This window comes from Lasioglossum baleicum, chromosome 3 (assembly GCF_051020765.1).
Source record: "Lasioglossum baleicum chromosome 3, iyLasBale1, whole genome shotgun sequence".
In the NCBI taxonomy this organism is placed as follows: Eukaryota; Metazoa; Arthropoda; class Insecta; order Hymenoptera; family Halictidae; genus Lasioglossum; species Lasioglossum baleicum.
In genome coordinates, this window is record NC_134931.1 from 17,599,134 (window position 1) to 17,617,798 (window position 18,665).

Sequence of the window (18,665 nt, forward strand, 5' to 3'; positions counted from 1 at the left end):
ATTCCGGCCAGAAGAATGAGTTATTATAAAAAAATGCAGTACAGAACAAAGCGAATGGTCTGAATGAAAAATCGAGCAAAAAACAGCTCGGCACGGAACGTGTTAAAATAATTTATTTCGCACTGTTATTTGAACATCAAAACAATGTTGATCCGTTTGTGCAACAACAGGAATCTTAAATAATGTATTCTTGTCAAACCTAATAATCAGGTCGCATGATATAATATTGAAGAACAATTTCATAATTATTTAAAATAATTATTCATAATATAAAATGTACAACATAAAATAAAATATTTATAATCATTTAAAACAAATGATATTTCAAGTAACAAATCTAGTCCATATAACCTCATAGTCTATTAAGATTTAACGTTATGTGTCAAGTAGTTTTCTTTTTATGAAATTTCTCCCAAATTAATTACCGCCTGCGCCAATAGTCAAGCCGTGCGACATTACTCGCTTGAAAGGTTAGGTGGGGGAAGTGCGGTACAACTCGTAATCGATCTGCTTCACAAATAAGCGAACATATTGTTTACACATCGCGTCGTAGTCAATCGCTAAAACGCTGTGAAATCGTTCGCCACGGATTACGAAAAATGTCAATCGAAATCGATGTTCACGTGCGACGATCCAACGTACAGTCGTCACTCACGGTGATAATCATACATTTGAATCTGCCGCGTTTCGTTGAGCAAATGTCTCGTTTGTGTTTCTAATTTGTTCCTTTAATTTAGTATACACATTGAGTACGCACTTGTGAAATGATTTTTATTGAAATAATTAACATACGAGGCAAACAATTGCAGAGCGTAAACTTTTAATTTAGCATATGAATTCGATCACTATCCGACACTTCCCAAAGTTATTCAAATACCGGTGCAATAAAATATAATAGAGAACGCTTGGCAACAATTAAAAATAAAATAAAAGGAATTTGAACTACCCAATAAAAATCAATTAAAACTGCGCGTGGCTAAGCATTGAACCAAATTTTTTAAAAAATTAGTAAAGTCAATGTCATGGCGATTTCAAGCGAGATAAATAACAAAGAATACCCCGCCAAATATAAAAATTCGTCTTTTACAGTGTTATTACGTAATGATGCTTGACATATTGTACGATTTCGAGAGGTAAATTTCGGTCACGTCTTTGAAAAATAAAAACTATGTAATTTCTTCAGTTTCTGCACAAGTTGTGGGAATATCTGTATGAGAAACTATGTAATTGAACTTAGTTAAAATATCCGTCAACCCACACTGTACGATTTTTGCTGTGAACGACTGTAAACGGAGACGTTCATATACAGAAGATGACGTCCGTTTGTCTCGTCACACGTTCGAGCGGTACCGCTTGGCGGCAAGTGACAGAAGTTGACAGAGAAACGTCTGAGACCGCTGAATATTCCTTGTCCGTGGAACGAAAACTCGAGAGTTAATGTTTAAACGTTGCCTGTTGATCGCGTTTATTCCCAAGGCATCCTGTATCCAGGTAGAAACGCATAGTCTGTATACGGCTAGGTCGGTATGTATCGCATCAGCATGACGATCGAGGTTATCGGAGTTCGAGACTCCGTCTCGTTCCTAGTCTCGCTGGGACCGGAGGACTTTCGAGGCGGTGGAAACAATGTCTGACACAGTTTTCGAAGTACGTCGAAAGGCGAAAGGAATGTTACGAGAAACGAGATCTTGTTGTTTATCGAGAGAGGAGGCGAGAGCGTCGCGTTTCGAAGGCTCGGCGAGAGAGAGAGAGAGAGAGAGAGATCGTTGATAATCGAACGATATTCCCTTGCAATAAATGCAACAGCTCTGCCGATTGTCAGCCCTGCTTGTTGCAACCTCTGTAATACTTTAACGAGCAGAAAACTCAGGGCCGACGTGAATCAGGCATGACATTAGATAGTCGTGTAGCAAACTTCAAATCCCATTGACGCGCTTTCCTACGTATATGTGTGTATGCAATAATATGTGCGAATATATACACATACATATATATTTACATATATATGCAGGTGTGTGTGTGTATATATATATATATATGGATATGTATGTATATATGTACGAATATGTGTACATATAGCAGTGGCAGAAGGGAGGAGTGGAAGGGATGGGAGGGGAGTGCCGCGATACACAACACCGACGTCGACAACGAACGATCGAGTACTGCCCACGGGAATTCTCCGATATATAGGTTAACCCGGGCGACTTGTACCCGCGACGTAACGCGGTACCGTTAAGCGGTCGTTGGACAACAGGCCCCCGAGTCCGTCGACGTCGAAGCCCCGTTCGTTCGATACTTGAAACACAGACAAGACAAGATATGCGGGCCCGACTCTCTTGGCAAGAGTGGGCTCCACCGATCACTCACCAGTGCGAAGAAATTTGTGTGGCAGTCCTCCAGGCTAGCGCCGTTCGTTTGATGCGACGGATGCGTCATGGCTTCTCCATCGTACGCCGTACACTCATTAGTAACACTTCTCGCGGCGGCGCGCCTCTCTCAGCCCCGAAAATCACACGGCGAGGCCGCTATTATTCGAGAACATTTAGGAGGGTTTTCACTTCTCAATGGCGACCGTAAAATGGCGGACGATAGGAAACAACAAGCGCAGCCGCCCGAGGCGACCCCTACCGCTCACTCGCGCAGTTCGCTTCGACGACGAGGAAGAAGATGGCGGCGCTCATCAGGCATGGTTTACTTGCGAATCACTTGAAAAGTACATCATCTATCCTTGCCGTGAACACGGTCAGTGCAGACACTTCACGTACACTTTTTAAACACTCGCATCGCCGAACGCCCCCCGCCGGGAGCACTGTAGTTCGATAAGTACGATTCAATCACTAACAAGATCACCGTCATTTTACAGACTAGCTTGCGACACGATGTTACTCGTTCGAAGAGCAAGGTGCCCCGCGTCAAACCGGTCCGCCGCTTCGAAGATGAGAAGAAGTCTCTCGCTACGAAAGGGTAAACTATTTATTTTACACGAACACGAGTTTCAAACGAAATATTCGCGTTACGTCGCGTCGCTTCCCAACAGCTAGAGGACACACTGTCGCCATATTGCCATTTACCATCTCTCTTCCGCGCGCTGACCAATCGCCGCTCGGATTTGACAAGTTCCCAGGGTAGACGCTCGCGATATTGGCGCCCCACGGGATACGTTCGAATTGTTTACTATAATATAAACTATTCAAAATGTCATTCCTTTCGACACAACGGAACCATCGGTATATACAAAATATCTAACCCACACCATTTATTTTTATCGTACACGCTACGATAAGTATATCTCGTCGGATTCGCTACAATTACTATATCGTCGGACTCGATGTTTAATTGTTCGTGATACGTATGCTTCGTTTTATCAAGTGCTGGAAGTAATCCGTAGCGGAACGCAAGTTTTCTCGTAAAAACGTTGTTTCGATTTAGTCAAATCATAAATCAGCATCGAACGGACACGAATTTATTTGATCGGTATCTATGCACTGAACTAGAGTCCACTTTTTCGTGTGACGTAACGGCCTAGCCATACCCTTTTACGCCACTATAGGAGAGCCTCCTTTACCCACTTATCATTTTTTCCGATTCTGTTGCTTTGAAATGTTGTTGTTTATTGGAAAACTATTCGTGACGCCTAGTTTCGAAGAAAAGGATCAATCGTCTATGATTTTCGCTTACTGTTAGTTCTTTCAACGCGAATAAACGAAACTCGACGTTCGTCGATTGCGCTTGTAAAAAAGTAGCTCCGTTTCCAGACGAATCTGATGAAGTAAATGGAGCGGCGAAGGAAAACATGTATAAAAGGAAAACGGATTCATGTGGGAGACGCGTTTTCGTTTCCTGTCGATACATTTACGCTGTTTCTCAGGGAGAACACCTATTTCCTAGACCAAGTTTCTCTGTTCTTGTAATTAACATTGGCAAAGTATCTTTACGCGATGAAACTTTGTGTATGTGTTAATTGCGCTCTAATTTTTCTAAACAACAAATTTCTTTCGAAATTGGTAGAATTGACATATTCGCGAATCGGTTCGAGGAGTAAGTATAATTTCGATTCCGCGAAGAATTTTCTCCGGCGTGTACGAAGGTTTCCATAGCCACGGGGTTTTTCCACTGCGGACTTCGTTCCTGGCCAATATTGGCCATAACTGTATCCTGAGAAAATACAACTGAGGGCACCACTGTGCGGTCGTTGGACATCGATCTTGTCCCTTCCCCTTCCCTCCCCCTTTACACCATTACCCTCGTCTTGTAAGGGAAGCCTCCCTTGCCGCCACTACACTGCTAATTTTTCACGCAATACGAAAAATTTGGCGCGAGTTAGCCAGAGATCAATTAACTCTGCTAATATTGATCCGCATCGCTTATATCATTCGCCGTCGACAAATAGAATTTTCGAAAACTCGCTGCTACATACGTTACGGGCGCACGCCACCGGCAGCCGCAAAAATCATTTGTATACATACATATACATACACACATCACCGGCATCTACGATTAGAAACTTGACGCAAATCTGTTTAGCATTTTTTCATGTAGCGATTACAAATCCTTTGACAATTTAACCGGAAATCACGTTCGAGAATATTTTCCAGTAATACACTTTTTACGAAACAGGAAAGCTAGGTGTCCCTTGCAAAATCGATATTTTCAAGTTTCGATGTAATCGAGGGTAAACGGAATTAAATAATAATTCGCTTTAAACGCTTCGAAACAATTCGAAATGTATGAGATGCATTGTTACAGGATAGTTATTATTGTTTTTAATGTTTTATTTTATTGTACATAGAACACAACAATTTTCACGTTACTGCGACTGTTTCAGGTTCCTGAGGTATGAAAAATCCTACGATCCTCCGGCGAATGTATCTTCCCGGATAGATAAAATCTGTGAGAATCAATCAATTTCAACGGGCAATGAAACGCAACTGAATGATCCGTTTCAGCGTTTTCAACTTTTCGTTGCGTGCGAGAAAGAACTTCAACATTCCGTGTCTAATTCTATGCTATACACTATTGAAACAATAGGTAAGATGTCTGGAAATGTTAATCCGTGTACCGCTATTTCCGTGACTTCGATCAATTGAAAAGTTATATGTATTTCGTATTTTTAGGTGATCTGAAGAAATTCTATCAGACGCCTGTGAATACCAAAAACCCTCTGGACATGATGCGCGACGTAGATTTACCGAAGAATTTGCATATTAATTACGAATATCACCGATTCCACCCTGGCAAGTTGATCAATTAGTAATTAATAATTAATGATTACGTTTATCTTGGCAAGAATGAACAAAATATGGTTCTTTCATATTATTTCAGATACGGACACAATGTTCGGTGGTAAAACAGCATTTCCTAAGAGTTCAACTATAGTAACTGGTTTGAAATATAAGAAGAAGTACCCAGGACATCAACAGGAAGATCCATACCTTAAACAATTACTTAAAATCTAAAGACTGCTATGTGCACTTACAATATCGCTAATTACGTTGTGTAGAAGATTAATAAATATCTTTCTTTTTAAGTATTGTCTTAGGTGATTATTAGATTGCGAATGGGGTTCATATTTCTAAAGATCAATTTCCGAAGACGTTCTAAAGTTTCATTTAGCTTTGTCGAAGTTATTACTTCTCCTTATTCAGCATAGTCTTTTGGTATAAGCACATAGTGTAAATACACAGTTTAACACTAGGTTCTACTATTTTTAATTTATGATTACTAAGACGGTAAACAAATTTATTTCTTTGGGTATACAGTTATCAAAAAATTGTTAAAAATTTGGATAGATGTATTCTTGTTACTTTGATGAAGAAATGTAAAATTTAGTGCTCCGTAAATCTACTGTTAGGAGAATCGCTCTCTTTAATGCTAAATGTTCATAATGTTATAATTAACCCATTAGAAATCGTAATATTAATCCACTGTATTTATAGCAGTTGAAAATTCGACTTTTGTCAAAATTAGATTTCTCAAGAACTGACAGTGATGTGGACAAATGACTGTAACGTTGGTAATTGCAAAATTTGGAGAGGACGCAGAGAAATAACATTACGTATATGTGCTAGATATTTTATTTATTGCTAATGAAACACACTACCTTATACATAATACCATAAAGCGTGCATTGGTCTCCGCGACTGTTTTACGTTCTCAAAATATTGAACAGAGAGAACAGTTTTTCAAAAAACGACTGTCTATCTGCTTATTAATCTGTAACTCTGAATTTCACTACGAGGATCGCTATTGTATCACCACCTATGCTTAACTTGATCCTAGCCTCATAGTCTCCAGCATCCAAATCATTGGCCTTTGATGCCATGTCACAACGTGAGACTGCGTGGGTACCCTAAACAATAGGATTCATGTAACCGGCCCATCGAAGTTTAAAAAATTTCGACGTAAATTAATTCTTTCCAGTCCTGTGTCGTATCCGACGCGATATCGCATTTCGTTCCAACTATAGTTCTACGTCGAGCTGCTCTCGACATAAGAATTTTTATCTATGTTTAATCTGTGCTGGTGATTCCAAGCATGTTTCGTTATCACGATTGTATACGCTTTATTTAAGATTCTGTTCGTCTTCTACGTACGTTTTATAATTCGAGGGGTACAACTGTGATTGTGTTTAGCTGCGCGCAGCTGAGCACTAAGCACTAGTATAAATACGTTATTTAGATACAGTCGGTGTACAAAGTATTCGTACATCTTTTAAAAACGAATAAATTTTTCAAAATTAGTCTCGGCAGCTTGAGTTTTTTTAGACATTAGAAGGGTTAGTTTACTAGCTAATGTGTAAATAATTTGTTTTTGTAACTGTTATTGGTCACAATTACGAAGGGAACAGTAAAGACTACGATTTTTAAATTTTTTATCTGTCCTGTAATGAAAATTTTTTAATACATGTATTTTGTAAATCTAAGTAAGGTATATATATGTACAAAGTTTCTCATTGTGTGTGTGTGTGTGAAATTGGCTGACAGATAAAAAAGCTATGGGCATTGTAAGATGTAAAAATCTTTGAATCTACAATTTGCTATTCATTTAAATCGCAGATTCTTACGATTTTTGCTATTTTCAATCAATTATACTTCATAACATCCTTGATCGATTTCGATGAAACTTTGTACAAGTATATAACTGACTTAGACTTACCAGAGGCGCCTTCTAAATTTTCATTACAGGTACAGATAAAAAATTTGAAAATCGTGACCTTTACTATTTCCTTCGCAATTGCGACCAATAACAATTTCTTAAAAAAGTTACTTACACATTAGCTAGTAAACTAATCCTTCTAACGTCTGAAAAGAAACTCGAGCTGTTGGGCCCAATTTTGGAAAAGTAATTCGTTTTTTTAATGTGTACGAATACTTTGTACACCGACTGTAGATTCCAAAATATCGGATTTTAAATAAATGCGGAGTAGCCAGAACGAAATGTTGAAAGGAGCTAGGACCGGAAAGTGCTAAAATATAGTCCCTTACTTCAGCAATAGAACACGAATCATCGTCGGGATCCGGGCCTTCAATTTCTTCACACATTTCTCCTAATTCTTTCGTCGGTTGCTTGAGAGTTTTTTCTGCAGTGTTCACAACCTGACCATCTTTCAGAAGCTCCAGATTAAACTAAGACGAGATTTCATCGGTTACGTTCGCTCATCTATTAATTAGTGTATGATAAACGTGTAAATTCGAACTTTCAGTACCTGCACCACACCTGGGCAATGCTTCACAACAACAATATCTGACTTCAAGTTGTTGTCTTCGATCCCACAGTCCCATGATTCGATTACTCCGTTTCCATCAGGAACTTCTGCAGTAAAATCTGTTACTGTAACGTCCTTCGCCGCCTAATAAATGGAAAGAAACATTTCATTTTCAACTCAACAAGTAAAAATGTTAATTTTAACAATCGTTAACGGCCCAATATGAGTAACGAAGAACAACTTTTAGGCATAATAGCTGCATGACACAAAATTCACTCACAGGGTTGCTTGCGTCGACCATCCCTGCAAGTTAAACTATTTTTTTCAACCCTTAATAACAGACTTAAAATTTTGAAAAATATCCGATATAATAGTTCCATTTTCATCTTACGTAATAGCTGAGAAAATAAAATGTAAAGTTTTAGGCAAAGAACGTTATTGTCTAGCACGCAAAAAAATGAAAAATGGGAGGACAATTAAAATGTATGCCCACGCTTATCCTTCTAGACCCAAGTTTCAATTATAACCAGATTGTAATAAAGCTATGCAATGTATTTTAAGTTTTTTCGAATTTCTAAATTTACGTAGGCGTTTCTGATAGCAATTCCTTTTCATTGTTATGTATCGTTTCGAGATAAACAGTTTCGAAAAAGCTGCGTTCTTCAATTCAACTTTAAAGACATCTTCTTTAACATAGCATTACACTCGTCTCGATAGATTTAATATTCGATGAAAATGGTGAATATCATTATTGTATAAGTAAATAACAAATATAGTATAAGAGTTGATATTTTAGAAAAATATTAATAAAACAGTGAATTTTTTTGCTTTTTTACTAAATATACAATAAAGCACTGTCTATATGTATATTAAACAGTGAAATTGTGACATAAAAATTTCAAACCATTGATTTTATCTGGAATCATAGTATTTGGAGTTAACTCACCACATAACGCGACCACGAAGTAATACCGAGTAAAAACAGAAATAATAATTTCGTCACTGGAGCTGCCATTGTCACTCTGTACAGTACGACTGGTCGGTAGTCGATGAAACAACACTGTGCTTGGTTTTACAAACCTCCGGTATTTAAAGTGATACGCGAGTCGGTGTGCGTTTGAATATTTGTATAACAATCAATTTATCCGACAATTAAATCGTCTGAACTGCTTTATGACACTGGTTGCGTGTTGTCTTGTCCCGTATCAATTACAGATCGTGAGAATTATACTGAATTGCATCAGAAAAATATTATATAAACCCCAGGCAAAGACAAAAACGTTTGCGCAGAATAAAATACATCCTGATTTTTCCAAAAACAGAAGTAGCTTTATTGTGATCTCAATAATAGAGCGGAAATAATTAAGATAAAAGAACAGGAGTTATTGCATCAGCAGTAGGAATATATTGTTTGCGATATACAGTAGTGGACAAAAGCTTAAGGACGCTCTGAAAAAGACGATAACTATTTTAATATTGTACTATACGGTTTGAACTTTTTTGGGAAGCTAGAGCAATTAGTTTACTAAAGGATGTGAAACTTTTAGTATTTTTTCAACAATTCCGATCGATTGCAATTTTTGAAACTTTCTTTTCACATCCTGTAGTAAACTAATTGCTCTAGCTTCTACAATGTTAAAATAATTATCGTCTTTTTTAAAGCTTCCTTAAACGTTTGTCCACTCTACTAAGCTGTATATAGCAATATTTAATACCGCGGAAGTTTACTTATTAGGTGTTAGGAAAATTAAACGTTACACAAAAATTTGCAACATAGAAATAATATAAATATTTAACATTCTAAATTTTATGATTGTCGTGATTAATAGACTGCGCATTTTATACATTCATGACAAAACTGAATCAGTAAAATACAAAATTGTAAAGACATTAGGAATGCGAGCTTGTCGGTGTATTAATATTATTAAGAGAAAAATATATATTTATTTAATTTCTGTTTCTTGTTAGAATTGATTCAGAAAATTTTCATCTGGCATACAAATCCTCAGTCTAGCTTCATTAGTGTTTGAAATATGATACAAGGCGAACGTATATAAGTGTTTTAACTATAAATACATCCTAATTTTAATATTTTAGTTGTGGTTCATTTCAAATCCAGAAAATTGTGATCAAATAAAAACTATTTATAATTGGTTGATTAGTAATTCTCTACTTTGTTAATAAATTAAATATTGAAAATAATCAAATTAATTGGTGTTACACTCCAATAAATAAAATTATTATACAGAGTATCGCAAGAATGTTCGAGTTCTTTGAAAGGGGCGGTTCCTGAGGTCATTTGAAGCAACATTTCCATTTGCATAAACGTCCGCCTCGGCTTTGTTAAGGATTATTAACGAATTAGATTATTAACGAAAAACACGGACCAGTAGAGCGCGGCCTCAACGCGCGATTGCGCAGCGTGGATAATCCGGTCCGGCGGTAGATTCCAGTGAGCGCAGTGTTGGTATCGCGTCGCGGTGAAGCAGTGAACCAGAGATCTAATTAGAACTTTCAAAAACAGGACACGAGAGGGACCACTGTAATGCTTGTTACCGTATTCGCGAGCACGGTTTTCATTAACACTTCCCTTACCAGGAAAGCTTGTCATTTTTTACCAGAGATTTAAACTTTAAACAAAACAGAGATTCAAACAAATTTTGTATACATAATTTTTTCATAGTGTTACAAAATATACAGGATATATTCAAGGTGGTCAAAGGTATTGGATCACCCTGTATACAAGATGAAAAAGGAACGATTATTTTCTCTTATTTCACGTTTCCTGTGCTGCATTGACAATCGACCTATAGTAATTCTCTCCTTCGTAGTAGTCTTCCTCGCCTTCCCCGCGATATTCCCCAGGATATTTTAAGTATTGTTCTCGTTCCATCAACTCTTCCGAACATTTATCAGGCAGCGAATCCAAGGAAACCTAGAACACGTGTGGTCTTAATAATTGTGCATCGAAATTACAGGATAGAATAATTTGATCAATTTATCTCACAAGCGAAGTTCGATCACCTGAATGTAATTTTGTTTTAAGTAAAGAATCTTTTTTTGCATGCAAATATTAAGCCCCTTCCCCTGCACCCGCCCCCATCCCAAACCAACATTCGACTAAAATGGCGGTATTCGCTGTAATGTTACTAACAGTTTCTTGCAAATATTTAAAAAACTATAAGAGACAGCCTATCATGTGTACTTATACACATTTAAATTTAATCAGAATCGAAAAACAAAACCATTATGTAAATAATTGCCAAAACAACGACAATTTTGATTGGTACATATCGCGTACAAAGCAATGCTTTTAGGTTGAAAGATAATTCCCAAAAAATGTTATGTCGCTAACCCCTAATATAAGGATAATATGAGGGTGAACACGTGTAACTTTATCATTTTTTTCTGGGTTGTCAGTTAAGATATTAAGATGGAAAAAGCGGAAATACTGGAACTTCCCTTTTGCATTTCATACATTTTTTTTCGCAATTGTGAGCGAATTATGAAGGGTAGAAAAAAATTAACTTGTTTAGTGGTGGGGGTTGCAAGCAACATACAGTTGCAAAAACATAGTTAATCCTCCGACTGCTGTGCCTGAGTCTATTGTGACCGGGAACATCCAAATTGTCATTTAAGTACTCAATTTGTAGCAATTAAACTAACTGAATAGCTGTTTCATTGAGCATATCGGAAAGACTAATGTGTCAATACGAGATATCACCAAAAGTAAATGTTTGAAATTATTAATCAGAGCTGTGAACGGTTCTCAGCATTGCCAATTAGGGCGAGGGTTAAATAATCGAAAAACTAATGAAATTACATATGTAAATATTTTGTAATATATTTAAGAAAACCCCCTTACGTGTTCGGTGAACTTAGGGGAACTCCCCCTACTTTAGGGTACCAAAGAACTGTGAAAAGTAACTGAAAACAACGAATAAAGAATAAACTTGCAAAACTTATGCAATGTCGATACCTTCAGGTAACCGCACATTCTTTGTTAGCTTAATATTCATTTATAAGGTACGGATATTGTAATTGTATTAACGAATGCGCTCTGTTCAGACGCTGTGGGATCGAAATAAAAGCGACCGGAAATTCTCGTTAGACCGTTTCCAATCTATTTAGACCGATCATCTTGTCGTCCTTGTTCCCGAGAACTTCCGCTTTCCGGAGTGTTCGAAGCAATAGACGAATTTGCTACGATCCCGGAAACCGGATATTGTGAAACAGCTTTCCGATATTCATTTAAAACCGAACTGGACGATGTATAGGGTGCCTGTTTTTAACATGCGAATGGCGAATTTACACTGTATCACTTTAGACGCACATCGCGGACGAACCATCCACAGTGACAGTGAAAGATGATCTAAGAAAAACCCTCGGGCCCGTGCTGTTTCTTAAATCGTGTAATTCTACTATTTTTTTGACCTCGTAATTATATTGTTTGTTGATTGAATTAATGGATGAATCAATCGGGATGAACATCCAAAGTGAACAACCTAAATTCCCCTTTATTGCCGCAGTTGTCATTGTCAATTGTCAACATTAACACTTTATAAAAATGACAAGATTGATTTTATTTAGACTTTGTGCGACTCCTATTATAATACGTGCTCTACTAAAGATATTTATACAATCAATTCTCATAAAATCATTGTTATTATTTCAATAATTGTAAAATAATAAATCTGGAACCGGTCATATTGGCCGGTGGTGGTAGGTTTAGTGTTAAATGGGGGAAGAATTTATTCGTAACTGGTGGGACGCGACAAATAACGCACATAATATTTATTTAAGTAAAAATGGAGTTTAACGAAGATTCGGTTGTTTGTGGAATAGTTTATTACCTCCTCCTGTAGAGGTACCGGTTCAGGTGGGAGCAGATCAGGATTATAAGGCGTAATGCAGCGTGCTCGCCATACAGCAATAATTCCTGTCTTCAAAGGAATCGGTTCCACTGCCGTTGGATCCTTGTTTTCATCTTCTATCTTATCCTGTGTTCGGTATGAATGATATAACTTCAATCACACTGAACTTTTGTTCTTATTATTATTCGAAATCTCAAGTTCACTAACAGCAGACAATACGTTCATTTTTTCCGAATATTATTTATATAAATAGCCTTGTATTTAGTGTTCAATTCCTTTTTTAACAACCAGATCAAAACTTACAATAAATAAATAAATTACAATAAAGACACTCGACAAAAAAATTGAAATACAAAAAACCAATTATTATATTGCATGCTATCTTGCAATCATTAGAGGTGGGCGGGTTGAAAATTTCGGGCCTATTATACTAGGAATATTTCAGGAAATATTCATTTTTGTGACAAATGCATAATAATGCAAATTTCAAATTTTTTTTTGTATTTCGATTCCCACTATGCGATTTTTATAGAGTTTTTCGCGCTGATTCCGAATCTGTCCTTAATTTTTCTCCTAGACGTACAGTTTTTGAGAAAATTGAGATTAAAAAAAAAAAAGACATATTTTTCAACTTTAAACAAATATTGTGATGTTATTATAAAAGATATTGGATTGTTCTTTGCAGCAAAAGATCCTGCAGACTTTCCCGAATACAGAGATATCCAATATTAATACATTATGATTGTTTAAACATGTTTTTGACTGTTGGACAGTGTAATTATAATATTATCTTACCTCGGTAATTTCCCCTTGCGTTTCATCGTGCTCAGGATCTTTAATGTGGATGTAGTGGCCATGTTGCATGCACGCGTTCTCGAATGTGAAGCAACCGCGACCATAAGGCTGCGATTGTATTTTCAATGAATACATGATATATTTTTTTTAGATTTTCTTGGACCGGGTCGTTTCCCGGAACCACCCACGGTCTTACCAAATTTAACTCCCAGAATCCGTGGAACCTATGACGGGGGTGTATTAATTGACCAGCCCCTTGCATACGATCCGCGATCCATGTGCCCATAAATTTCGTGTTCGTGTCCGCGTAAAGATACGATCCCATACCATGCCGATAGTTCTTCTTCCAGGAACCTTCGTAAATGTCGCCATTTACGTAATAATACACACCGAAGCCGTACTTCATGTCTCGCTTCCACTCACCTGCGAAGGAAATAAAAGCGGAGACATTTACGAATAAAATTACAGGCGTCACCAAAAATTAATACTTTACCTGCCAGAAGCTTATTAATACAATTTTCAATAATTGTGCTATACGAAAAAAAAAGCACAGGAATGTTCTCTTACATTGCAATCTTAAATGAAACTATTAGACGATGTTATTAGAGGGCAGAGTTGTGCAGAATTACAATTGAATTACTCCAGGAATTATGATTACAAAGTAATTGAATTACATTTTAATTCAGTTCATTCAATTAAACTACAATGTAATTCGTAATTGCAATTGGAGTACAATTATAAAATAGTTTGTAATTAAATTACAATGTAATTCGTAATTGCAATTATAAAATACTTTGTAATTAAATTCTAATGTAATTCGTAATTGCAATTGGAGTACAATTATTATATAAAATACTTTGTAATTAAATTATAATGTAATTCGTAATTGCAATTGGAGTGAAAATAAAAAAATATATAAAAAAAACTTTTTAAAAACACCACGCTTATATTAAAGTGCACTAAAAAGGAGAAAATAATTTTTTTTAGACATTAGCGACAATAAATAAAAGCGTGGAGCGCTAAAATATATTTGATGCAATCTTCGTGGGCGCTCCACGCTTTTATTTATGGTCGCTAATGTCTATAAAAATTATTTTCTCCTTTTTAGTGCACTTTAATATAAGCGTGGTTTTTAAAAAGTTTTTTTATATATTTTTTTATTGATAGGTGATTCTGTACCATCGTATCGTGTTCCGTCAGGGTACCAGAAGGTTCCTTGGCCATACTTTACACCGTGTCTCCAGTCACCGTCGTATCTGGCTCCAATTTTGAACACATAAAGTCCTCGGCCGTGCCGCAAACCTTTGCAGTACTGACCTACGTACATGTCGCCATTCGGGAGCAAAGCTTTTCCTTGTCCATGTCTATCACCTTTGTCGTTCCTTTCACCATCGTACAACTGGAATTAGCCTCTTCGTTTTACCAATTGACAATGGGCAAAATGGGCAAGGGCGAAAATGTCCTTGCACCAAATTAAAAGACTAATAAACCAATTTTAACCCTATATCTTCACCGGGGAGGTATTTAGTTATGGAGTAAAATGGTTCTCCATTTTCCAACGTTAGTTTTTAGCCTGTTTTCCCTATTTAATGATACGCGAAAACTCTGAAAAAAATCTAACAGATGTCAAATACCCTGATCGTATAAAATAAAAAGAACCTCGAAAAAATCAGGAAACATTCAGATTTCGCATTGGAGTTTAAGAGCGGGTGGATAAGTGTGTTGCAAGAAATTTTTCTTGAGTAATAATCGTCACTGAATTTTTAATGAAAGGGAATATAATCGTGGGTGTTTAAAAGGGGATGGTCCCGTTTAAAAAAAATCGAGATGACCTTGAATGATCTTGATTAATTGAAATGTGTTAACCTACTTATGTTATAAAATTATGAACATAGGAGATATGTTAATTTTATTGTTCTTACAAAATAATGACTGACCTGTCGATGTTGTATTGATTTTATTTAAAGAATAGGTGCAATCTGACGTCAGATTCTAATGTGCAAGTTTATTTTTTAAGTAGTCCCATAAAAAAAGTCAAGAGACGTTACTTAACGAATAAATTAAGAACATGTCTACTTGTTTTTTTCTTAGAATATCTCATAAACGTCTAACAGATACTAAATTCTGCGTGAGGATAGCAGTTGAATTATTCTTAAGTGTTTATTATTCTTAATTGTTTATTCACAATTGTAAACGAACCTATCAACAAGTAGAAGGGCAAGTATTGCTTCTATCCTATTTCATGTTATATTTGGACCTGAAACTGACTTGTTCAATATATATTCCGTTGTAAATGAAATGAAACTTGAACAAGTACGTTAATGAATTTTTTTTTAATAAACTGCACCGTATGGAAATGATCGACTATTTTGTATTAAATGCGCAGTCCATTAAAAATAAATATCATATATAATGTGTGTTCAGAAACTTTCGACATGACATGTTTATTATGTGTTAAAAATGGAACGAATTTGATGCATCAAACAAAAGTTATATTACATATCATGATTACTCTCAAAGCGGATAATAAACGAAAATCTTTATTATCAACTCGACTTATTTTTACGTAGTCTCTCTAGGCAGAGGAATTACAGTAAAAGGCACTACGTACTGTGCTTTGAGAATATTATTCCAACGGGACATTAGAATAATAAATTTTTAAATAAAGGACACTTACTCCCAAAGGATTTGTTTCCTCTTCTCCTTTCTCGCCAGGATATTCCGACATATTTCAATTAGTTGACAGTTTCATTTCATAACCTGCTAATAAAAGAAGGATCGTGCGCTATGGACGGCACACATGATTGAAAAAGTAAAAGCATCGGGCATACATATACAAGGTGTACCAAAATTCCTGCACATCCCGGAAGTGGGAGGTTCCTGAGACCATTTGAAGCGACATTTTCCTTTGCAAAAATGGTATCCGCGGCTTTGTTTAGGAGTTATTAACGAAAAACGGGCAATAGACAGTTGGCGCGCCGATTGGTCCGTATTTTAGTTAATAACTCCTAAACAAAGCCGCGAATAACATTTTTGCAAAGAAAAATGTCGCTTCAAATGGTCTCAGGAACCTCCCATTTCCGGGATGTGCAGGAATTTTGGGACACCCTGTATACAGTGAATCCGAAAATTGTTTAAACCTTGAAAATTTCCTATTCTTGTGAACTCGTCGTTATTTAAATTACGATAATTTCATTGAAAATTCTTATAATTCTCGCGGGAATATTTGGGACGCCAAATAATTACATTTCACATAATGTCTAAAGGAGAAATAAATATGTATTGGGTTCGCAAGCAGGGAATTTCGGTATTTTAAGGTGAGATGGAGTAACCAATTTTTTATTCAAGCAATGAACTTTAATGAATAAGATATTTTCCTTTCGTTCGATGATCTTTTGCAAAACAGAATAAATAAGAAAATATTTTACTGATTGAAGTTCATCGCTTGAATAAAGAAATTCGGTATTATTTTACCTTAAAATACCGAAATTACTTTCTTGCCAACCCAATATCGCACAGGGTGAGTCACCTAAGACAAGCCACTTGAATAACTTCTACATTTTTTGATAGGAAGAAATGCTTCAGACAAAAGTTGTTTGGTTCCGAGTACATTTTGGATCCCCTGTATGTTGTATGCTTGATTTCTCTTCTCGGAAGTGCAACCGTGCTGCTGAAAGAATTACGAAATTGCTTTTGTAACAAAAGAACGGACGGATATATGTATTACGTCAATCTCTTCTTCCAAGTACGCAGTAATAAGGGATTATTATCAGTATTAAAGGATGGCAACCACTGACAAAAATTGAGAAACATAACAATCATTGAAAAATTACTGTATATTTCTTCTCTTTCGATATAGATTGGTTGAAATGAAAAATAACACAGAGTCCAATAATATAAAACTTTTCTCGTGTTCAGCAGTTACTGTTGCGTGATTCTTACAGAGTTTGTCATTCTACGTAAACTTGCTCTATCCTGCACCATTTTCGAAAAACATTGATTCTTCAAAAATGCATGATTTTGATAAAAAATGAGGTGTTGCGTGAAAACTAAACATGCGAGACAGTTCAGCTTTGAGTCGAAAGATAGAGTGAATATAGACAATTATATTTTTTTGTACTTTCTAATACAGTAAAGTCGCGATCTAGCTCCCTGAGGATCTCCACGATCACTGTCCCTTCGCCTACTCCTTCCACGGGGGGGGGGGGGCATCCCCGCCAGGGGCCAAGAAGCTCAAACTGCCATGTTTGCATGCTGTTTTTTTCTAGTTCGGCATCCTTTCAAACGACTTTCGAAATCACCCTTTTCAAGAGAATACAACATTTTTTGGGACACCCTCTATAACACTTACCTTTGTTTTGCATCTTCAAAATGGAATAAAAAAAATTCTTCACTTTTCTACTTCATAAAACTACTATTACTCTACTATTATTCTACTATCACTACTATTATTTTTACTAGAAGAAATAAGTGTAACTTAGGAAAAACGCCGAAAAAAGGGGTTTTTATTTTTTTCAACATTGTTGCACCATTCACAAAAATCTGAAAAAAATTGAGCATAATACTTTTGATAATATCTCATTGATAAATTAATTCTGAAGTGGTACGAGACCTACTTTTATATGAAATCTGCATTTTTTCGATTTTTTTCGTGTTTTTCATGTTTTACGACCATAGCTTGCAACGGAAAAATCTGGAAATGATACCTGATATGTGGCTTGGTGTCCGAAATGTGTCAGATTTTTTCCAGAATTTTAAATTGTCAATAAATAGGGAAAATGGGCCAAAAACTGGCATTTCGATTTTTCTCAATAACTACCCTTACAGATGAGATATGGGGCTGAAACTTGTCAGAGAGGGGAGCTTTTTGGGAAGGCTATCGAATGGTTCAAGCTCGATTCAAATCCCGCCGGGGGCGAATTTCACCCGGCTATTTTCTTTTTCATAATCAGTGAAATTTGAGCGCGGATATCTTGGAAACTATGCGAGATAGCGAAAAACTGAATCGAATCAATCTTGTGGCACATTTTGTCAGCTTTAACTTTGTATAGAATGGTCTTATCGCTAGGATGCATAGTTTCCGAGATATACGCGGAAAACCGAAAAAGGGGACCTTCTACGTGCACCCCTGCACCCGCTCACTTCCTGGGAGTGGGGACTTTTAGTATGTTTACCTCCTAACTAGTCCAAACACAGACCAAAAGTTAAAAATTGTGTTCCTTCCATTTCCCTCTACAACTTTTCGTTGACTATTGATAAAAGGTGAACATACATGAAATAATTCATTTTTC

General features: G+C 36.4%; 4 protein-coding genes across 5 annotated transcripts in view; 1 reads left to right on the forward strand and 3 right to left on the reverse strand.

Annotated features, from left to right (window-relative positions):
• Positions 1-2,510, reverse strand: part of Skd (mediator complex subunit skuld) — a 45,168-nt gene extending 42,658 nt beyond the window's left edge. For both annotated transcript variants that reach the window (XM_076421060.1, XM_076421059.1), the window contains exon 1: positions 2,368-2,510. In XM_076421060.1, the coding sequence (XP_076277175.1) occupies positions 2,368-2,436 (69 nt within the window). In that variant the 5' untranslated portion in view covers positions 2,437-2,510. The remainder of the gene's footprint in view (positions 1-2,367) is intronic.
• Positions 2,511-2,581: 71 nt separating this feature from the next.
• Mrpl50 (mitochondrial ribosomal protein L50) lies at positions 2,582-6,360 on the forward strand. Its single transcript, XM_076421061.1, has 5 exons — positions 2,582-2,742; positions 2,864-2,964; positions 4,826-5,028; positions 5,115-5,234; positions 5,323-6,360. Exons 1-5 carry the CDS (start codon positions 2,668-2,670, stop codon positions 5,454-5,456), a joined length of 633 nt encoding a protein of 210 aa, XP_076277176.1. The 5' UTR covers positions 2,582-2,667; the 3' UTR covers positions 5,457-6,360.
• LOC143207505 (uncharacterized) lies at positions 6,065-8,804 on the reverse strand. Its single transcript, XM_076421063.1, has 4 exons — positions 8,652-8,804; positions 7,706-7,849; positions 7,485-7,625; positions 6,065-6,349 (listed from the first exon to the last, which is right to left on the reverse strand). The coding sequence occupies exons 1-4, from the start codon at positions 8,718-8,720 to the stop codon at positions 6,209-6,211; spliced, it is 495 nt and encodes a 164-aa protein (XP_076277178.1). The 5' UTR covers positions 8,721-8,804; the 3' UTR covers positions 6,065-6,208.
• Positions 8,805-9,289: 485 nt separating this feature from the next.
• LOC143221917 (radial spoke head 1 homolog) lies at positions 9,290-17,738 on the reverse strand. Its single transcript, XM_076447580.1, has 6 exons — positions 16,052-17,738; positions 14,554-14,773; positions 13,571-13,797; positions 13,375-13,482; positions 12,559-12,705; positions 9,290-10,640 (listed from the first exon to the last, which is right to left on the reverse strand). The coding sequence occupies exons 1-6, from the start codon at positions 16,100-16,102 to the stop codon at positions 10,482-10,484; spliced, it is 912 nt and encodes a 303-aa protein (XP_076303695.1). The 5' UTR covers positions 16,103-17,738; the 3' UTR covers positions 9,290-10,481.
• Positions 17,739-18,665: the final 927 nt, after the last annotated feature.

What these genes read in the sequence shown, in the direction of transcription:
- Mrpl50 (XM_076421061.1), top strand. Translation starts at nt 2,668, where the DNA reads ATGGCGGCGCTCATCAGGCATGGTTTACTTGCGAATCACTTGAAAAGT. An exon ending in AAGTCTCTCGCTACGAAAGG is followed by an intron (nt 2,965 to 4,825) that starts GTAAACTATTTA and finishes CGACTGTTTCAG; the next exon opens with GTTCCTGAGGTATGAAAAAT. An exon ending in ATACACTATTGAAACAATAG is followed by an intron (nt 5,029 to 5,114) that starts GTAAGATGTCTG and finishes TCGTATTTTTAG; the next exon opens with GTGATCTGAAGAAATTCTAT.
- LOC143207505 (XM_076421063.1), bottom strand. Translation starts at nt 8,720, where the DNA reads ATGGCAGCTCCAGTGACGAAATTATTATTTCTGTTTTTACTCGGTATT. An exon ending in ATTGCCCAGGTGTGGTGCAG is followed by an intron (nt 7,626 to 7,705) that starts GTACTGAAAGTT and finishes ATCTCGTCTTAG; the next exon opens with TTTAATCTGGAGCTTCTGAA. An exon ending in ATTCGTGTTCTATTGCTGAA is followed by an intron (nt 6,350 to 7,484) that starts GTAAGGGACTAT and finishes CCTATTGTTTAG; the next exon opens with GGTACCCACGCAGTCTCACG.
- LOC143221917 (XM_076447580.1), bottom strand. Translation starts at nt 16,102, where the DNA reads ATGTCGGAATATCCTGGCGAGAAAGGAGAAGAGGAAACAAATCCTTTG. An exon ending in TGACGGAACACGATACGATG is followed by an intron (nt 13,798 to 14,553) that starts GTACAGAATCAC and finishes TTTCCTTCGCAG; the next exon opens with GTGAGTGGAAGCGAGACATG. An exon ending in CGGTACCTCTACAGGAGGAG is followed by an intron (nt 10,641 to 12,558) that starts GTAATAAACTAT and finishes CACGTGTTCTAG; the next exon opens with GTTTCCTTGGATTCGCTGCC.